At 41.8% G+C, this 19,886-nt stretch overlaps 1 protein-coding gene across 2 annotated transcripts in view; it reads left to right on the top strand.

Moving 5' to 3' along the window:
* prkd2 (protein kinase D2) overlaps nt 1–18,143 on the top strand; it is a 34,616-nt gene extending 16,473 nt beyond the window's left edge. Inside the window, exons 2-19 of one of the 2 annotated variants that reach the window (XM_058080524.1) lie at nt 3,527–3,665; nt 3,753–3,884; nt 3,974–4,146; nt 4,313–4,496; nt 4,574–4,645; nt 4,730–4,747; nt 4,841–5,000; nt 5,079–5,190; nt 6,424–6,501; nt 6,584–6,896; nt 7,463–7,515; nt 7,592–7,664; nt 7,757–7,863; nt 9,254–9,415; nt 9,538–9,636; nt 11,555–11,822; nt 11,917–12,002; nt 13,617–18,143. In XM_058080524.1, coding sequence (XP_057936507.1) covers nt 3,527–3,665; nt 3,753–3,884; nt 3,974–4,146; nt 4,313–4,496; nt 4,574–4,645; nt 4,730–4,747; nt 4,841–5,000; nt 5,079–5,190; nt 6,424–6,501; nt 6,584–6,896; nt 7,463–7,515; nt 7,592–7,664; nt 7,757–7,863; nt 9,254–9,415; nt 9,538–9,636; nt 11,555–11,822; nt 11,917–12,002; nt 13,617–13,844 — 2,457 coding nt within the window. In that variant the 3' untranslated portion in view covers nt 13,845–18,143. The remainder of the gene's footprint in view (nt 1–3,526; nt 3,666–3,752; nt 3,885–3,973; nt 4,147–4,312; nt 4,497–4,573; nt 4,646–4,729; nt 4,748–4,840; nt 5,001–5,078; nt 5,191–6,423; nt 6,502–6,583; nt 6,897–7,462; nt 7,516–7,591; nt 7,665–7,756; nt 7,864–9,253; nt 9,416–9,537; nt 9,637–11,554; nt 11,823–11,916; nt 12,003–13,616) is intronic. The other variant, XM_058080525.1, reaches the window with a different exon arrangement.
* Nucleotides 18,144–19,886: the final 1,743 nt, after the last annotated feature.

Below are 19,886 nucleotides of genomic sequence, written 5' to 3'. Positions count from 1 at the left end.
TGCACAAAGTAAGGTCCCTAAAGACATGGATGTCATGATGAGTCTGGTGTGGATGAACTTGACTGCCCTGCACAGACTCCTAACCTGAACCCGATAGAACACCTTTGAGATAAATTGGAGCGGAGACTCAGAGCCAGGCCTTCTCCACCAATATCAGTGTGTGACCTCACCACCGTGCTTTTGGAAGAATGGTCAAAAATTTTGATAAACACACTCCTCTACCGTGTGGACAGCCTTCCATGAAGACTTGAAGCCGTAATAGCTGCAAAAGGTGGGTGGACATCATATTGAACCCTATGGATTAGGAATGGGACGGCACTTAAGTTCTGTGTGAGTCACGGCAAGTGAGCAAATACTTTCGTTCATGTTGTGTATCAGTGAGGCCCGGTCAGAATTAATCAAGCACAACCACCAATTTTCCTTCATGTGTTTTGTACATTTTTTTGCCAGTATGGATGTGAAACGGGTGTGCATCCTCTCCGGTGCTCATTTCAACAGAATGGTGTACTTTTCCAAGGGAATGAGTCGATAATGATCGCTGGGCGGTCGATGGGAGCATCCCCAAATCATTATGGTCCTATAAAATTAGATTTGTTGAAACCCTGAAGAGGTGGGTGTCATTGTCTCGAGCATTTTCTAAGTTTGAGGCACAGTAAGACTTCGGGGGAGGTGAGCAGAAAACTCACAATAGCATTAACAATGGCTTTATAAGAACGAAGGTTCATGACGATTCTGCCAAGCACATGCTATGCTCTGTAGATGAGCAGCAAAGACACGAATGTCGTCTTGTGGTCAGTCAACTGTATGTGTTGGACGCCCTGAATGAGACAGCAAAACCAGCCTGGTTTCTCTGGATGTTGAACTTTGAGTACGTCTTCATCATCGGAGGTTAACCATGAATATAACTTTCAATGTTCAAGTTTCACTAGTAATAGTGACATTTGAAGCTTATGGCAAGACATGGCACTAGTGAGTTTCATAGACCCAAGAAGCTTGTCAAGTCAACCACACAGAGACAGTTATCCACTGTCCACGCCACAGATGTCTATCATGTTCCCAGGAGAACAAACAAGATGAAGAAAGTAGGTCATGTCATTAGCATTCTTGTTATCTTTTTCCACTCTCTTATGTTTCTTGCCCTTATTACTTTTCAGTGTTTACGATGGATAGATAGACTGATAGCCACAAAACAACAGGATGGAGATGTTGATGAAGGGGAAACTGGGATAGGTGGTGTTGAGGTAAAGAAGTCCTGGTTCATAATTCATTTCAGGCATAATGGCGTCATTGGCCCGAAGAAGTGCAGGTATAGTGAAGCAACCTGATCCCTGGTAACCCAAATCCTGGCTGGAGACACAACCCAGTCTCCAGGACAAGCGCTCTACACAACGCTGTGTTACATGCAAAGACTCAACTCTACTAAAGCTTCAACTTACAATGTACACAACGCAAATCATATAATTGCAATACAAATGATGACTCAGACAAATGCACACTCACTCGAGCCAGTAGCAGGCAGGAAAAGAAAGCAGTCATTTTCTCAGAGGCGACTCTATAATATTCTCCATAGACAAGTGGCAAAGACTTGTGGTCAGCTAAGACATGACTGCTGGCGTTGTGGTTAGCACACTGTGTACGTATTGGACGACCCATGTGAGACAACAGGGCCAGGCAGGCTGTTTTTGAATGACCGTGTGGAGGAGGACTGGGGGGCGGGGTGGCTTTTTGGTTTTAAGGTTGCGGGTTTTGGTGTGTTGTTCTGAGGTCTGTGGGTGTTTGTAGTTTGCATTGTAAGTTGTTGCTTCTTTAGGTTTGGCCCTCCCCAGGACTGATGCAGCTATTACAGCAAATTATTCTGTGTGTGTGTGTGTGTGTGTGTGTGTGTAGGCAGTCTTTCGGAGTCTGTGGAAAAAGCTAGGCGCCTTTTATATTAAACTCTGTCACACATTGAAAGAGCTGGTCTAGCTGGGCTGCTATGATGGCAACAATTCCTTTGGGCCACACATTATCTGGAAACAGGAGTTCAGAACATTCAGGAGGGGGAATCTCCCACCCATCCAAAACCCCATAACCTTTAATTGATACTCAGTCCTTGCCTATTCAGTTAACAAAATCAAATCAAAACTCCTATAGTTGGTTTACTCCTGATGGAGTATTTAGCATCCAGCGGCTTTAAAAGTTGTTTTGTTAGTAGGCAGTCAGGATTGTTTTGTCACATGCAGTAGGTTTATGTGTATTTTAATGTGTATTTTAGGTGTTTAGTAGCAGACTGTGTGGTGAGGAGCAGCAGCCACCACTCGGGCGTGGTGCCCCCACTGTGTCGCTTGGCACTCATGCAAGCCAAGCCTAGATATCACATGTGGCGGCGTGGAGCAACCATTTGGAAACTTCCATTGTGTTTGTGTGTGTCTGTGTGTATGTGTCTTCGGGTGAAATTAAGGCAACAAAAAGGATGTGTACTGCTGTTTTAACACAGTGTGTGTGTGTGTGTGTGTGTTGGTAAGTGAAAAGGTATGTGTCATTGTATCCTTCCAAGGTAGAGATCAGGGTTCCGCTTCCTGTACACTGCTAGCTTCTGACCATATAGTGGACTTTGACACCAATACAGGAAAAACACATTCCCTGTTCTTTCCATACATGCTTCATCTTTACTGTAGTGATGATGTACTGTAGTTGTCAAAGAAAACAGTGGTTAACTAACTACGACTGCTGTTACTATGAATTGATTGGATTGCCCAATGACACAATGGCAGCCACTGGGTTGCAGGAAACTGTTCCAACCGCTATCACCTCTAGTTTTTGGAGGACTTGCCACCCAATAAGTCTATTTCTATTTTCTGTTGTTTTTTTCATATACAGTTGTCCCACGTTAGTACAGTAGGTTCCAGACACGACCACGATAAGTGCATTTACGCAAAGTAGGATTCAATGTTTACAAATTGAATATTTTCGTAGTTGGAGCATAGAAAACCTGTTCATGACTTTCTACATACAGCTTTTAAAATTATTAGAGCAATGCTAGACATGATCACTCCAACAGTCACTTTAACGGTCCTGATATTCTTTGTTCACATCACATTGCTTCGGGTACAGCATCCCTGCAAGGACATGACAAATGGCCACCCTTAACATTGCAAGCTACAGTGCTTAATGGTTTGCCTTTTCAATGTACTTATTCTAAACTTAGGAAAGTGTTTGAAACGGAATGGGGAAAAGGGATAAAGAAGCCAAAAATATACCACTTCCACACAGAATAAGAGGAGAACCTTTTTTTTCACACAATCTATATGAAAGGTAATGTAATCTAACGTCATGTCTCGTAACATTACTGATGCCTTTGTGACCACAATACTTCACATAACCAGTTTTTCAATATTTTTGACGAATAATAGTCATACCATCGTCAACCGTGAAACAGCAATCAGTGAGGAAATGTGTATTATTCCTGTGAAAGCGTTTACATTTGTCATTATACAGTTTGTCCTACAAAGCTCTCATGTTTCGTCCTTACACTTCTGTATTACAGTTCCCTGAGTGTGGCTTCTATGGCATCTATGATAAGATATTGTTGTTCAAGCACGACACCTCCACCAGCAACATCCTGCAGCTGGTTAACGCCGCAAGTGACATTCAGGAGGGAGATCTGGTGGAAGTGGTGCTCTCCGGTGAGTCAATGAGAAGCTGATTCTCCTGGTTGTGTTCCACTATTGTGTCATGTCATCTGTGGGCATCTTATTCTCACTGCATTGCAGCGGCAGCCACATCGGAAGATTTCCAAATCCGTCCTCATGCTCTAAACGTGCACTCCTATCGGGCTCCGGCTTTCTGCGACTACTGTGGAGAAATGTTGTTTGGACTGGTCAGGCAAGGTCTCAAGTGTGACGGTGAGACCCCCTTTTCATGAGAACAAGTGATGCCATTCACAGTTGATGTCGTGCTCACCCGTTTCCTGGTTCCTCGGTGCCACCTGCAGGGTGTGGATTAAACTACCACAAGCGCTGCGCATTCAGCATTCCAAACAACTGCGGAGCTCGGAAGAGGCGCCTGTCCACCATCTCCCAGGGCAGCAGCCAGTCGGTTTACAGCATCGGGACCACGTCCATCTGCACCGAGGACTCTGGTCTGGTGCGCTCACACACACAAATGGTATTTAGAGCACTTTGAAGAAAATACTGCACAGTTTTTGCATACATCATCGTCATGTAAGGACACTATTCCAAGTGTTATGAGTTGAATTCCAAAACCACAAGAAAGAATGAGCAGTGTTACATGTTGCTGTTTTTTTATGGTGTATTAATGTACACTAATACAGCCTCGTACCCCGAGTGAAGCCCGGCGCTTCTACAAGGGTCGACCCGTGCACTTGGACAAGATCCTGATGAGCAAAGTGAAGGTGCCGCACACGTTCGCCATCCACTCGTACACGCGTCCAACAGTGTGCCACTATTGCAAGAGGCTCCTCCGCGGACTCTTCAGGCAGGGCCTCCAGTGTAAAGGTCAGCTAATATGCAATAATAGTGCACACTACCGTGTTGGATTCTAATCTAAATGCTTTCTTCTGTGTGGGTTTTAGACTGCAAGTTTAACTGCCACAAACGCTGTGCATACAAAGTTCCGAATGACTGTCTTGGTGAGACCATTGGAGGTAGGTTGAAATGTCACCTGCATCTATAGACTGTCATGCAACAAAAACTGGTACTTATTGCTTATAATCTCTTTATTGTCTTAGAAAACAGAAGCAACAGTGGTAAGTCTGCCTGCATCCTTAATGGTAGCAGTAGAAGTAGAAGAGCAGCCATTTTGAAACACAATTGCGTTTCCCTCTTTTACCCGGTCCCAGATATGCTGAGTTCCAGCGTGGACCCGGAGGTGCCCATGGACTACACCAGCGATTATGACGCCTCAGACAAGTCATCCATGGATGACTCAGACGAGGCATGCAGCATCCCAGGCTCCTTCTCTCCTGAGAGTGACCAGGATGGAGTCAGTGGAGATCAGAGGTGTGGAAAAACAACACAAACATATCACACCTAGCAGATACTTTGTATTTTCACGAACAATTATGTCTTTCTTTGCAGTGTTAACATTCCACTCATGAGGGTGGTCCAGTCAGTAAGACAGACCACTCGTCGATCCAGTACTGCTATCAAGGAGGGATGGATGGTTCATTACAGCAATAAAGACACACTGGTACCTATACCCTCACTAAATCATCACAATTCTCTACTTCTACCTTCTTTTACCTTTCCTGTCCTCAAAGTCGTTTCTCTATGTTGCCTTCTTGTTACGTCTGCTGGATGGCTCTGGGATTGGGCTCTCTCTGGTGGACAGAGATCTTCATTTTCATTTTTTATGCTGCATGTCCTCCAATGAATGCAATGCATTTTTTACAGTTTTTTACAATTTTAAACTTGTATTGGTAGATGTTGGTATAATTATCATAATTACCTTGGGAGTTGTAATTTGCTGTGTGATGATTTTAGTGTTATCTGTAAGGCGCCACTGTGAGTCACTGTTATTTTCAGTAATGACCTGCAATTTGTTATTGTGATTTTTTTCATACTTTATTATTGGCTCCTGTTAAATAACAAGCTGCCTGGTCCTCACAGTGTCATGTCATTTTATGTCAAGGACACGTGTGGTTTATACACCGGTGCCGCTTATACGTATATTAAGTCGCTCGGAGTATAAGTCAAAGCCTAAAATACATAATTAGGTAGAAAAAAACATACATAAGAATTTTTTGCGAGTAATTTATTTTAAAAACTACTTGACCAAAACAGACATTACATCCTCTTGGAAGGCAAGTTCTAATCATAAAATAATAGAGAACAGGCTGAATAGATGTAAGATATGCTAACACAATGGTTATTAGCGACTAATGGTTATTCAGCTACACAAAAAATAAACATGAACAGAAAAGGTGTCCAGTGTTGATGTAACAGCCAACCTATGAAAAAACTTATAGTCCGGAAAATACGGTATATATATATATATATATATATATATATATATATATAGCAAATGTTTTTTTTTCTGAATTTCTGGTAACAGGCTGTATTCAACCACAAAACAGCAATGATTTACGAATATATTTTTGAAAAAACGTGAGATACAAGCAGTGAAATATGACGTGTGAAGTGGTGAGGGATTACTGTATGCGTATGTTATGTGTCATTTTGTGTTGATCTGCGTTCTACTTTTTACTTAGCTTTCCTATCTTTCTGCATTAACACTCGCTCTTCTTTGTCTTTGTCTGTTCTTGCCTTCTTGCTTGTCACTCCTGAGTTTCCAACATCTCAGCCTGTCACCTGTCACCTGGCCTTTCTTCTTCTCTTCCTTTGGAGATCGACTGTCAGTCGCCATCCTCAACTTGAATGTCGCTGACCTGCGACACCCCCACTCTGATTCAATCCCCAACAGAGAAAGAGGCACTACTGGCGCCTGGACTGTAAGTGCATCATCCTTTTCCAGAACAACACCTCAAACAAATACTACAAGGTAGGTGTTTAATTTTAAGGAATGCCACATTTCAAGTCGGCCGCCATCATTTTGTCTCATTCCTGATGCATCTTTCTTGCAGGAGATCCCTCTCTCAGAAATTCTGGAGGTACGACCTGCCGACAACTTCACTCTGGTGCCCTCGGGAACAAACCAGCACTGCTTTGAGATCATCACAGGGACCATGTGCTACTTTGTTGGGGAGGACCCCAACACGCTTCCGCCGCTGTCCCCCCAGCAGACTGTCCCGCAGATGCCTCCTTCGCCCAGCCAAGTGGCGCCCAACAGCGGCATCGGCCGCGAAGTGGCCACGGCATGGGAGAGCGTCATCCGCCAGGCCCTCATGCCCGTCATCTTCCAGGATGCTCCTCCAGCCGAGGGACACACCACTCACAGTGAGTCAGGAGGCACACAAGGTTGACAATATTTAGAAAACACTACACAATATACAACATAGTACATGCTTCAACAAATACAAGTTACTAAAGAATATCCTAGCACTTTCTTCACAGCAATTACTAATAGTTAGCATTTAGTTAGCAATAGTTAGCAATAGCATTTTCTAATAGGGAGACAATAACAGAGAATGTGTAATAATGCATAATCCCTCATTTATCACCGTTAATTGGTACCAGACGTTCATTCATTCATTTCAACACTTATCCTCATGAGGGTCGAGGGTGTGCTGGAGCTTATGACAATAATTTGTCATAATCGTAATATTAATTAGTAATAATATTAATATTATAACAAATTCACATTACTATTATTACTACTACTACTACTACTAATAATAATAATAATAAGTGCTCTGAGAATGCAGCATTTCATCTTTGTACTGTTTATAGGACAAAGGTGGGCCGCGGACATTTTTTAGATTTTCAAGTGGGCCCTGAGTTTGTGAACCCCTGCTGTACTGCTGTGTATAATCTACACTGTGACATGCATATTTCCTCCATAGGACAAGCCTCAGTCAGCATTTCTGTGTCCAACAGTCAAATCCAAGAGAATGTGGTATGACTTTTTTTTTTATGTATGTGAATTCTAAAATGCGTATGGTTACTAGTGTTCTTTTTTTGCCTTCTTGCAGGACATCGGTACAGTGTACCAAATATTTGCTGATGAAGTTTTGGGATCTGGGCAATTTGGAATCGTGTATGGAGGTATGTACCTTCAAATAAGCTTACGTGATGTCATCTGTCGTGTAATATTGCTAAAAACATAAAATCACACAAGTGTACATGTTTACAACCAGGAAAGCACCGGAAGACTGGAAGGGATGTGGCCGTTAAAGTTATTGACAAGCTCCGCTTCCCAACTAAGCAGGAGAGCCAGCTGAGGAACGAGGTGGCTATACTGCAGGTAACTACTTTTATGTATTCTACCACCAGTAACTTCTACCACCAGTACTACATAAGGATAAAATAGAATGACAATGAAACCATGGTCATTTACAACAATTTGATCATACATTAATGTGGAATTCATACAACGGTGAACATAATAATTAACTTTTACTTTTATTTCTAGGCCAGTGCTTCTTAAATAGTGGGACGGGCAAGGGGGAAACGTACAAAATGATCGTACTCATCATGGGTATGAATGGGAGTGTGAATGGTTGGTTGTTTGTCTATATGTGCTCTGTGATTGGCTGGCCACCAGTCCAGGGTGTACCCCGCCTCTCGCCTGAAGACAGCTGGGATAGGCTCCAGCACCCCCGGGACCCTTGTGAGGATAAGTGGCAGAAAATGAATGAATGAACATGCGATTTGCCTCTTGAATACCCTTGGATTCTCTCAATTTTGTAGCATTTTCCTGATTTCAGTTTCAAGTGGGGTCTGTACAGTACAGATAAATTAATAAATATTATCAGTTTCTGCAGTATTTTAAATCGGGTGGGGTGCAACAACATTTATGTAGTCTATATGATGGAAAATAATTGAGACAAACTGTTCTAAGACAGGCGGCATGGCGGTCTAGTGGTTAGCGCGCAGACCTCACAGCTAAGAGACTAGGGTTTAATTCCACCCTCGGCCATCTCTGTGTGGAGTTTGCATGTTCTCCCCGTGCATGCGTGGGTTTTCTCCGGGTACTCCGGTTTCCTCCCACATTCCAAAAACATGCTAGGTTAATTAGCGACTCCAAATTGTCCATAGGTATGAATGTGAGTGTGAATGGTTGTTTGTCTCTATGTGCCCTGTGATTGGCTGGCGACCAGTCCAGGTTGTACCCCGCCTCTCACCCCAAGGGATAGGCTCCAACACCCCTGCAACCCTCGTGAGGAAAAAGCGGTAGAAAATGAATGAATGAATGAATGTTCTAAGACATGAGTGTCAAACTCATGCCATGGAGGGTCGAGACACTTCAGGTTTGCTTTCCAGCCGGTCACTGAAGCAGGTGGTTTTAATGATTAACCCTCCTTTGGTTTGAGGGAAGGAGCTCATCAATTAAATCACCTGCTGGAGAAACTGGTTGGAAAGAAAACCTGCAGCGCTTCGGCCCTCTGTCGACACATGTGTTCTAAGACAATAAAATAAGTAATGTATTACATGTTTTGACCAGCAGGTGACGACAAAGTTTTTCAAACGTCACATTCAAATGTTGTTTATGACCTTCTCTAGAGCTCTACTTACCTGAAGCGCAACAGTGATTTATTTTAAAAAGCTTTTTGTCCTTGCTAAAATGTACATTCTCCATCTGAGGAATGTGAATCCTATCATCCCCTCTTTGTCGGAAACCCATTTTCTTTCAGAGTCTGCGCCACTTGGGCATCGTTAACTTGGAGTGTATGTTCGAGACCCCTGAGAAAGTGTTTGTTGTTATGGAGAAGCTCCACGGTGACATGCTGGAAATGATCCTCTCCAGCGAGAAAGGCCGACTGCCTGAGAGGCTCACCAAATTCCTCATCACTCAGGTGTGCATGCACGTCGGCACAGAGGGGATTTACTTTCAGTACTTATGTTTGCATGCTGCTTGTGGGTTTTTTTGCTTTCCGGTTTGTATAATCTACATCCTGTTTGTCTGATTTTCACGCAGATTCTTGCAGCGCTGAGACACCTACACTTTAAGAACATTGTCCACTGCGATCTCAAACCCGAGAATGTGCTGCTTGCCTCTGCTGATCCTTTTCCCCAAGTAGGAAATCAACACAGTTATTCTTGGGGAATTTTATTAGTGGTCGATGATATTTCAAGTATGTTATACACTTAGTAGAGCACCTATAATACCATACATGCCAAAGATCCTCTATAACAGTGTTTCCCAACCTTTTTTGGTCTTGTGTTCCCCTAGTGTCACGTCAGGGAGTAGGTTGGCCCCAAATGATGCACACAGGCAGGAAATGTTGCATATAAAAGAGATGAGTCTTTATTGGTAGTAGTGGAAACAACAAAAAACTATGGTGTGGTTGAAAAAGAACAGAAAAGGCACCACCAGAAAAAAAACGCAGCACGGCGGCAGAAAGGGGTAACAGGCAAAAAGGCTAGAAGAAACAGGCATGTGACGTGCGTCCACAAGGAATAATACAACAACGCCCTCCTGCTGCCACAGGTGTACCTAAATGGGAGAGGTGGTGATTGAAAACACCTGTGACTGGCCGGGTAGCTCCTCCCATCAGGGCGGACCAGGGTCTGAGGGCAGAGAGAGAGCATGAGCAGGGATCAAGTAGAGACCAGAGAGAAACCAGTAAGCTGCGCACCTGCAGCGGGAAAGGGGGTGACACCCAGAGCCTTCACTCATACTCCAAAAATAGAATCTAACGCAACTGTTATGATTGTGGCACATTTCTGACGCAGGTTATTGTCACCCCAGGGGAACTAGTCGTAGTGCACACCTTCAGTGCAAAGAGTAGTCAAAGATTGTCTATATGACGGGAGCGTGCTAGTGTTTTGTAGGTCCTCAAAAATAGCAGTGAGCCTTGCGCTTAAGAACAGAAGCTTCCTGTTCCTGTTCTGTAAAACGGAAGTCAAAGATCATCTATATAATAGGAGCGCTCTACTGTTGTGAGTTATCTGAATCTTACGTCCTCGTCCAAAAACATGCTAGGTTAATCGGCGACTCCAAATTGTCCATAGGTATGAATGTGAGTGTGAATGGTTGTTTGTCTATATGTGCCCTGTGATTGGCTGGCCAACAGTCCAGGGTGGACCTCGCCTCTTGCCCAAAGACAGCTGGGATAGGCTCCAGCACCCCCTCCACCACCCTTGTGAGGATAAGCGGTAGAAAATGAATGAATAAATGTTTTTAACACTATTAGAGATCCCTAGACATGAAATACCACCCCTATAATCACCTTTATGCTCATACTACCCACAGTTCATTATTTTGTATTTCAGATTGTTTTATAATACTTAAAATAATGTGTTTTTTAAGGTAAAATTTAAACTTTAAACTATTAAAATAAGATTTTTTTTCCTCATAATATTCAAATTCTTTGTTAAATTGCTATGCTTTTCTCTAAATGTTTTGACTATCTTCTTATAAAATTACTGCTGATTTTTTTCATTCTTGCTGCTGAAGATTTTTTATTTTTTGTATTAAATCACAGTTTAATTAAATTAATCAAATTATGCCATGGACCAATAAACGTGGACACCTCTGCCATAGACAGAAGAATGAATGTTTAAAACTATTAGAGCTCCCTAGACATGAAATAACACCCCTACAATCACCTTTACACTCATACTTCCCATGATAGTAGACATAGTAAGAATAAATAAGCCATGTAAGACATAAATAAGACTAATGCTCCTTTATGTTGCTGTCAATGTGTTCCGGTGGTCGGGGAGCTGAGTAGGAGGCGTACAGGAAGTGATGTTAGGGGTTCACAGTTGAGTTTTAACTTATCATACGTTACGGCATGTGGCTGTTGTGACATCATTCAAACCTGCAATACAAAACTGTTGTTCCGAGGATACAGTCTGGTGCTTGTGTGTCTGAGCCAACATTACAATAACAGGTATCTGAATGTGATGTCATTCATAGGCTGGATTTGGTCCTCGACGGCATCCTTAATCGTATCTCGTATTTTACATCCATTCTGCTCTTCTCCCAGGTAAAGCTGTGTGATTTCGGCTTTGCCCGTATCATCGGGGAGAAGTCCTTCCGTCGCTCGGTGGTTGGCACGCCGGCCTACCTCGCCCCGGAGGTCCTGTTGAATCAGGGCTACAACCGCTCGCTGGACATGTGGTCGGTGGGCGTTATCATGTACGTCAGCCTCAGCGGCACGTTTCCTTTCAACGAGGATGAAGATATCAATGACCAAATACACAACGCTGCCTTCATGTACCCTTCCAACCCTTGGAAGCAGATCTCCAATGATGGTAAACACAGCTGTGGAGGAGCTGTACAAGTTGTAAACATTAGCGGGGGAGGGTTCCTTCATGGCTTTACTTCCATGATGTGTTTGCTTTCCAGCCATTGACTTGATCAACAACCTGCTGCAAGTTAAGATGAGGAAGCGCTTCAGCGTGGACAAGAGTCTCAGCCACACTTACTTGCAGGTAACACAAACATAAACAGTGTCATGTAGCTCAGACGTAATAAACACCCGTAGACCAGGGGCGTCTCAGCTACTACATACTGAAAAATGAAAAGATACAACATGAACTGCATTTCAGCTTTGTTATACACAGTAGGTGAAAAATAGTATATTATTAGTATGGACTTTGGTCTTTTTTCTCTCATTTTTACTGATGCTTTTTTTATTCTTATTTTTATTTTTTGCATTTTCCAAATATTTCAACTTTCTAGTAAATTATTCTTATTTATTGATTTATTCTCTTCATGTTTTGACTTTATTCCTGTAATATTCTGACTTTTTGACCAACTGAATTTTCCAAAATGTATAACTTTATTCTTTGTTTTGTTTGTTTCTTATAATATTATGACTTAAAAATCTTTTTTCTTGAATATTTCAACTTTTTTTTTGTTAGAACGTCTTTTTAAATTTTCTACTGATTTCAACTATTTTCTTCTCATAATATTTTCACTTTATTCCCATCATATCTTGATTCTATTATTGTAAAATAAGTTTTCCACAAGCTAGTTTTCCCAAAAATGTAATTCATTATTTTGTATTTCAGATTATTTTTAGAATACTTAAAATAATATGTTTTCTTATGTAAAATTTAAACTTTAAACTATTAAAATAAGATTTTTTTCTCATAATATTCAGATGTATTCTTGTAAAATTGCTATGCTTTTCTCTTAATCTTCTTATAAAATTACTGCTGATTTTTTCATTCTTGCTGCTGTTTTTTTTTTTTTTTAATTTTTTGTATTAAATTACAGTTTCATTAAATTAATCAAATTATGCCATGGGCCAATAAATGTGGACACCGTAAACAGAAGAATTAATGTTTTTAACACTATTAGAGCTCCCTAGACATGAAATAACACCCCTATAATCAACCTTACACTCATAGTACCCACTGTAGTAGACATAGTAAGAGAAAATAAGCCATTTAAGACATAAATAAGACTCATTTTCCTGTATGTTGCTGTAAATGTGTTAGGGGAGCTGAGTAGGGGGCGTACAGGAAGTGATGTTGGGGGTTCACAGTTGAGTTTTAACTTATCGTAGGTTACGGCCTGTGCCTGTTGTGACATCATTCAAACCTGCAATACCAAAACTGTCGTTCCGGGGATGCAGTCTGGTGCTTGTGTGTCTGACCCAACATTACAATAACATTACTGACACCTAATGACCATAGTAGAATACTTAAATTTGCTTAAATTTGAAGTGGCAGTGGTTGCTGTAGTTGCGAGTGTATGGTGAGAACACCCATCAGAACCATGTGACTTCTCCCAGCCTATCAGCATAGAAAGATAATATGATACGAGTAATGAAGGGAAAACATTACATTTTTTGATTCATTGCCCTCTAGATGCTTAATTAATTTAGTTTGACGGCAAAAAAAACATTAATAGAAATATATTTTTCAAGTTATAATGACTTGGATGAAAATGTTTAGTGAGTCATTTAAGTTCAGTCACGCACTCGTGCATCCATCTTATAATATGTTCGCCTAATGATGCACTAAAAGCCCTTTTCAACTTTGGATCCAATTCCAAAGCTTCTAACTGAAACTTTATTCCCTCCCATCATCCCCCAGGACTATCAGACATGGCTCGACCTGCGAGAGCTGGAGACCAAGCTGGGCGAGCGCTACATCACTCACGAGAGCGACGACAGCCGCTGGCAAGCATTCGCCCACCAGTACACGCTATCTTACCCGGCCCACCTCGTGGCCCCTCCTCCCGCGCCTACCTCAGACGACGACGGGGACTGCAGGGACGACGCGGAAATGCAAGGCCTCACCGAGCGGGTCAGCATCCTGTGACGGCAGAGAAAGCGGGAGGTGATGAACGAAGCGGCTCTGCTAACAGTGTTTACACAGTCAGTTCCATTATCAGCTGCATGCCAGCACTCCATTTTCAAGTCCATTTTGGTGACTTTGCAGATAAACAACAGTTCATAGCAAAGTCAAACAGGTTTTGTGTGTAGTTTGAATGGCATGAATCACAGTCCTCATTCATTATTATAAAAAAATATATAGCAGTTCCTCTCAGTGATGAAGTTGCACTGCACTTCATCTTGCACCGTTGTGGTAACGTCTTTCCACAAAAGCTCACCCATAAACATCCTGTGGTGACAACTGGAAGTACTGATTGGGCGACGGCGCGTCTTCCTGTAATGAATGCAAGCCGCACTCTTCTAGACGCTCTCGTGTCCGGAGCTAGCGCTTAGGTTTTCTATTTCCTGTTTATACTTTTTCAGATATAAACGGCATTCTGTAACAGCATTGATTACTGATGATCATGTTGATATGTTGCATGTTTTCGTGTAGTAGAATGGTATGGACATAGCGTTTTTATTCCAGTAGTCAACTACTTGCATGTGTACCCTGAAGATGATGTAGCGTCCGTGACATGTTTGAAATGAGATGCTTGACATTGCAGAGCAATACAAACCTGCAGGAATATTCCCTTTTAGTTGGGTCCTGTTTTTATACATCATTCATAGACTTAACACTTACTCACACACATTTTGTGCGATAATCATGCTGTCTTTACCGCACCTTGATATTCCATGGATGGATTTTCTCGGCAGAGGCGAAGTGCTCACTCACGACTACAGATTAGTGAAAAATATTTGAGGGAAAAAAGCCTTTTGTGTACTCAAAGTTGTGTGAAAGTGATGTGTTACTATTCTTGCAGAGTGTCTTTTCACTGAAGTACAAAGGGTGAAAAGAAATTAAAGCGTGTTTTGTCAGTTTAGTTGCTTTAATCTGTAGAGTTTATCGCTCTTTAGTTTAGCAGCCATCATACGTCTCGAGGCACCCAGACAAGGTCGATTTATGCTGACAAAGAAAGCATTTATTTGTACAAAGTTGCCTTTTCTAAATTATAGGACAAGCAAGAAGAGACAGACTGTAATGCCCTGGTGGAGTTTTTTTTTTTTTCTTTTTCAAAAGCTCGTTTGCTCACAGTTCAAAGTTGATGACGAAAAATGGAAACACAATTCTGTGAATTGTACAGAAAATTGTCAGTTATCTGATACGGTCATCAACAGCAACTGTGGTATACTGAATACTGATTGTGTACTTTACTGTACTTTGTTTTATATAAGGCCAAATAAACAGAATCTCAACCCTGCATTAATCCTGGCTTTAGCCAAAACCCTAAACTCCAAATACCGGCATTAAACCGCATGCCGGTTTTATTTACAACATATTGCGCAACTGCAGGGTCTTGGGACACATGCTAACTCGCAAACTAGAGAGCTAGCGACCTAAATGGTAGACTTCAAGTTATTTCCTTTAAACTTAAATAGCCAAAAACTTACCACTTCCACACGGAGAGGGAGGATAACTATTAACAGTTATTTAACCTTTAACATGAACATTAATCAAACGTAATAATTTTTTCTGGGTACATGATACCATACAGCATCCATATCAAACTTGCACGGGCCGCACTAACATTAAACTTTCATATCAAGGCGGGGGCCTCAAACTAGTGTCCTGCGGGCCACTTTTGGCCCGTGCGCCGCGGGTTTGAGACCCCTGTGTTAAGTTGTTGTTTTGTGTTTTTATGTGTGGACGGAGATGGCTGGTTCAGCCAATCCTTGATCGGCAGACACGAGTGCAGTAAAGGGCAAGGAAACTGTCCGGGTTGGTCAGGATTGGCGGTTAACGCCTTTCTTCTTGCCCGTGCTGCAGTCGCATCAGCTCGCGTCTTCTACTGAAAGTTGTCACAAGTTTGGATGTTGAAGGTGTGCCAGGTTGTTTTATATTGCACTACGCGCAGTCCTTGAATCTTTTACGTCAGGGGTGCTCATTAAGTCGATCGCGATCTACCGGTCGATCGCGGAGGTGGTACTGGTCGATCGCGGCGTGACATTAAAAAAAATATCATCCTAGCATCAATGTCGTCACTTGATTGATATACAGGGCAGCCATTCAGATGACAACTGAATGTTGCCCTTCGGGCGACCAATCAAATCAAACAACGTCTCTAAGTGCAGCAGAACTTACGATGTCAGCCTATCATCCATCCCCGTTACTTGATTGACATACAGGACAACCAGTCAGATGACAATTGAATTTTGACCTTTAGGTCACCGCTCATGCGTAAACAACGATGCAAAGTGCTAAGCTAGTCGGCGAATTACGTCAGATTTTAAGCCCTCGCTAAAGTTTATGGTCACTAAAATGAGTGAAGGAGCTGGACCAAGTAAAAAGGCAAAAACATATCACTTCCATACGGAATGGGAGGTGGACTTTTTTTTTTCACAATGTCTTTTTCGAAGTGCGTTTGCCTGGCTAACCTGGCTATCAGCAGCTACTGTCCGGACTATGCATCCCTGGCTGATTCAATTCAGTGCAAGTCATCAAAGTAAACTCAGGTAATTACAAAAAATGTTAATAGTTAATTATGTGTGTTTTGCAATATTGGCTCATTTGGTTATGTAAGGTACATCAACATACATTGTACGTACAAATAATCCTCAATACATTTGAAAATAAATAGATGTTTTGCATTTTTGTAGTGGGTAGATCATTTTGACTCGGTAATTTTAAAAGTAGCTCGCATGCTGAAAAAGTGTGAGCACCCCTGTTTTACGTGGTCTGCCTTGGTGCCGCTTTCCAGAAGTCAATTTGCCATTCATGAGCTGCTTTGGCAGCCTGTGGTCGTCCATCCAAATCACGTGGCCAACCCATCAGAGCTGGGCTTTTTTAGTATCACGGCCTCGATGCTAATCATCTAGGACCTCAAGGTTTGTGATCCGGTCTTGTCAGTGGATGTTCATAATTGACCGCAGGCTTCTCGTATGGAACCTCTCCAGCTGATTCAAGTGTCTTCTCCAGTTTCTCAAGGCTATGCTATAACGTAGCAAATACCATAGATGTGTGAACACAGTATAATCCTTCCTTTGAGGAAAAAAGAAGATATGTTTATTCAAATCATGGCAGGCTGTAATCTCTTCGGTAAATACGGGCCATATGCAAATGTGTCATGGAGTTGAAGAGGTGAACAACGTGGACTGTTTTCCATACTTAGATTAGAACGCTTCAGTCCACTCTTAGGGAGGAGTAGCACTCGTGGAGACATTGTGGATTCACATCCAGCTCACTCTTTACGTTGCTTTCGAGTCCCGTCACCTTTGCACTTGCGTCATCAGTGGCACTTGACACACATGCATCTTCACTGAGAAGCGTTTGTCTTGAATCCATACTAAGTAAGCAACATAAATAGCATCTTCTGGGCTCTTTGTGATACCTTGGAGTTAAAGCGGACCTATTATGCTTTTCCCATTTTTCTGACCTATAAATGTAATTAGAATGTTGTATTCTCGTATTAAACGATGCCAAAGTTTCAGATAATGAGGTTTACGCAATTGGAAGTGAGCCCTGAAAGAAGTTTGGGATGGCTCTGTTTGAAAAGCGGGGTACCTTGGTACCGTTCCTTTGTGTTCTTCACTGACGGGCGGACTTCCTTAGAAACAGTACAAATTATCTGCCCTCCCCCAAGCTCAGAACAGCCATATGAACCACTCTGTAGTGCTGTACATGAAATGTATTTATAAACTGGGTCTAGGGAAAATCTGCTTCAAAACAGAACATGCTTGAATCAGGTGATAAGCATGTGGAGGACTTGTTTTGGAGACAAGAGGCCTCTTGCCTTAATCCGATAATCAGAACAAATCAGTGTGACATTAATGTGTACTAACATTAGTTAAAATGTATAGCTAAGAACAGTCCAAATTTGAAGGTATGTCAATTGAGGGAGATTGATGGATCCCCTGGCTGGTCCCCTGCAACAACCAATCAGGGAGCCGGAGTCCTCCAATACAAGGAAACAAAGAGGCACACACCTGCAGAGACGCAAAGCAATTTGCTGTAACAAAAAACAAACCAAGCCAAAACAAATCTTACAACCCACAGTAATAACATGCATCATTATCATGGATGTCGTTTATCGTTATCTTTGTCAAGGCTAGACTGAATACACATGAGACGGCTCTTGTATTGCTTCTTTGGTTGTTCAGATGTAGAAAATCAATCAAAAGTATTTGTGTTTTTGTTATTCACAGTTCCCTGTTGTGACATTAAACCCTAATCGAACTTTAACCTGAACCTCAATCTCAACCCTACTTTTACTCCCACTTTAAGCCAAACCTTAATCGGAATCTCAAGTGTGAACACTTACCCGAACACTATAACAAACGCTAGCCCTAATCTTAGCAGAATTGTTGCCCTGATCCCAAACCAACACAGTAACGGCAATCCAAGTTTTTCCAAGGGGAAATATTAATTATTACACCAACCCCACTTTTACCCTTGCCCTAATCCTGAACCTCAATTTATTCATACCATAGCTCCTATGGTCCATAGGTACAACCGTAGTCGTTCCGTTTGTGTCTCGTGTGTCTTTGAGCTATCGTCCACTTGTTATGACTGGATTGGACCCCGAAGAAGGGGAGCTCTGTTATGTCTTTACAGACACTGTATTCATCAAGTAGTTTCACACCCCTGACACAGGCCACAAATCCTTACCACTGCAGTTTATCAATTCATTTTTCACCTTAGAACAAGGGTGTCCAAAGTGTGGAGTCCATTTTCAGCTTACGGCTCATGGTTTTGTTGTCCTTTTACATAGTCTGAAAATCAAATTAATTCATTATTGGAAAGCGCAGACCTCTCCCAAGCACCATAGTTCCCCCATATTTACATCATGAAGATTACTGCATTTATTTTTTGTACATATTTACATTGCTAATGTTAACATGCTAGCCATGCGAACAATGCTAACTAACTAAAACCTAGAATACTAGTGGGGAAGTCTATACAAATGTCTATCTCTGAAAATGGCTAGAAATATAAACATACTAACATTAGCATGTTAACACGTAGCATAATAGTGGGGAAGTCTTTATATAAATCTATCTATGAATATGGCTAGCAATGCAAACATGCTATTATTAACATGTTATGTAACACATAGCATAATAGTGCCACATGTTTATATATGTATCTCGCTGTGAAAATGTCTAAAAATGCTACTATGCTAACCATGTTAACATGTTGGCGTGATAACACCAAACATACTGCCAGGTCTTTATATAAGTGTCTACCTATGAAGATGGCTAAAATGCTTTTATGTTTATATGCTACCAATGCAAACATGCCAATGTTAGCATGCTGACACCTTGCCTGATAGCGCTTAGTGTTTATACCTATGAAGATGGCTAAAAAGACGTTATGTTTATATGCTAGCAATGCTAACATGCCAATGTTAGCATGCTGACACCTTGCCTGATAGTGCTAAGTGTTTACATACATTATGTGTCTACCCATAGCTGAAAATGCTAGTAAAGCTAACATTAGCATGCTAGCACCTAGCATGATAGCACAATTTACTTGGAAAGCTAAAGGTCCCGAATGAGTTGATAATTTTAGCTTTGGAGTAGCCAGAACTCTGCTTCCACTTCCGTCAATTCCTGAAAAATTTCATCCAAATCCATCAGGAATTTTCAAGTTATTTTGAACGCAGACGAGCAGACAGATAAATGCCAGCAAAAACATAACCTCCGCTCTGCGCTTGGCGGAGATGTACATTATTAACTATTACATAAGAGTTTGCTTTGTCACGTATAACACACAGCCAAGATGTCAGTGGTTTCTTCAGATACTGCAGCTTAGTATATATTGACCTACAGCTCATCGGATCGGTTTTAGTTTTGCGGGCAAAATGTATCGAGGCGGCCTTCCTGCATCATTGAATTTTTATGTAAAAAGTTTCGACATCCCTGCCTTTGACTTTCCATGCTCTGCTTTGAAATGATTGCAGCAGTGAGTCATCTCGACTCAGTTCTCCGT

The sequence above is a fragment of the Doryrhamphus excisus genome, chromosome 8, assembly GCF_030265055.1.
Source record: "Doryrhamphus excisus isolate RoL2022-K1 chromosome 8, RoL_Dexc_1.0, whole genome shotgun sequence".
Classification (NCBI taxonomy): Eukaryota; Metazoa; Chordata; class Actinopteri; order Syngnathiformes; family Syngnathidae; genus Doryrhamphus; species Doryrhamphus excisus.
This window is presented reverse-complemented; position numbering and strand designations above follow the sequence as displayed.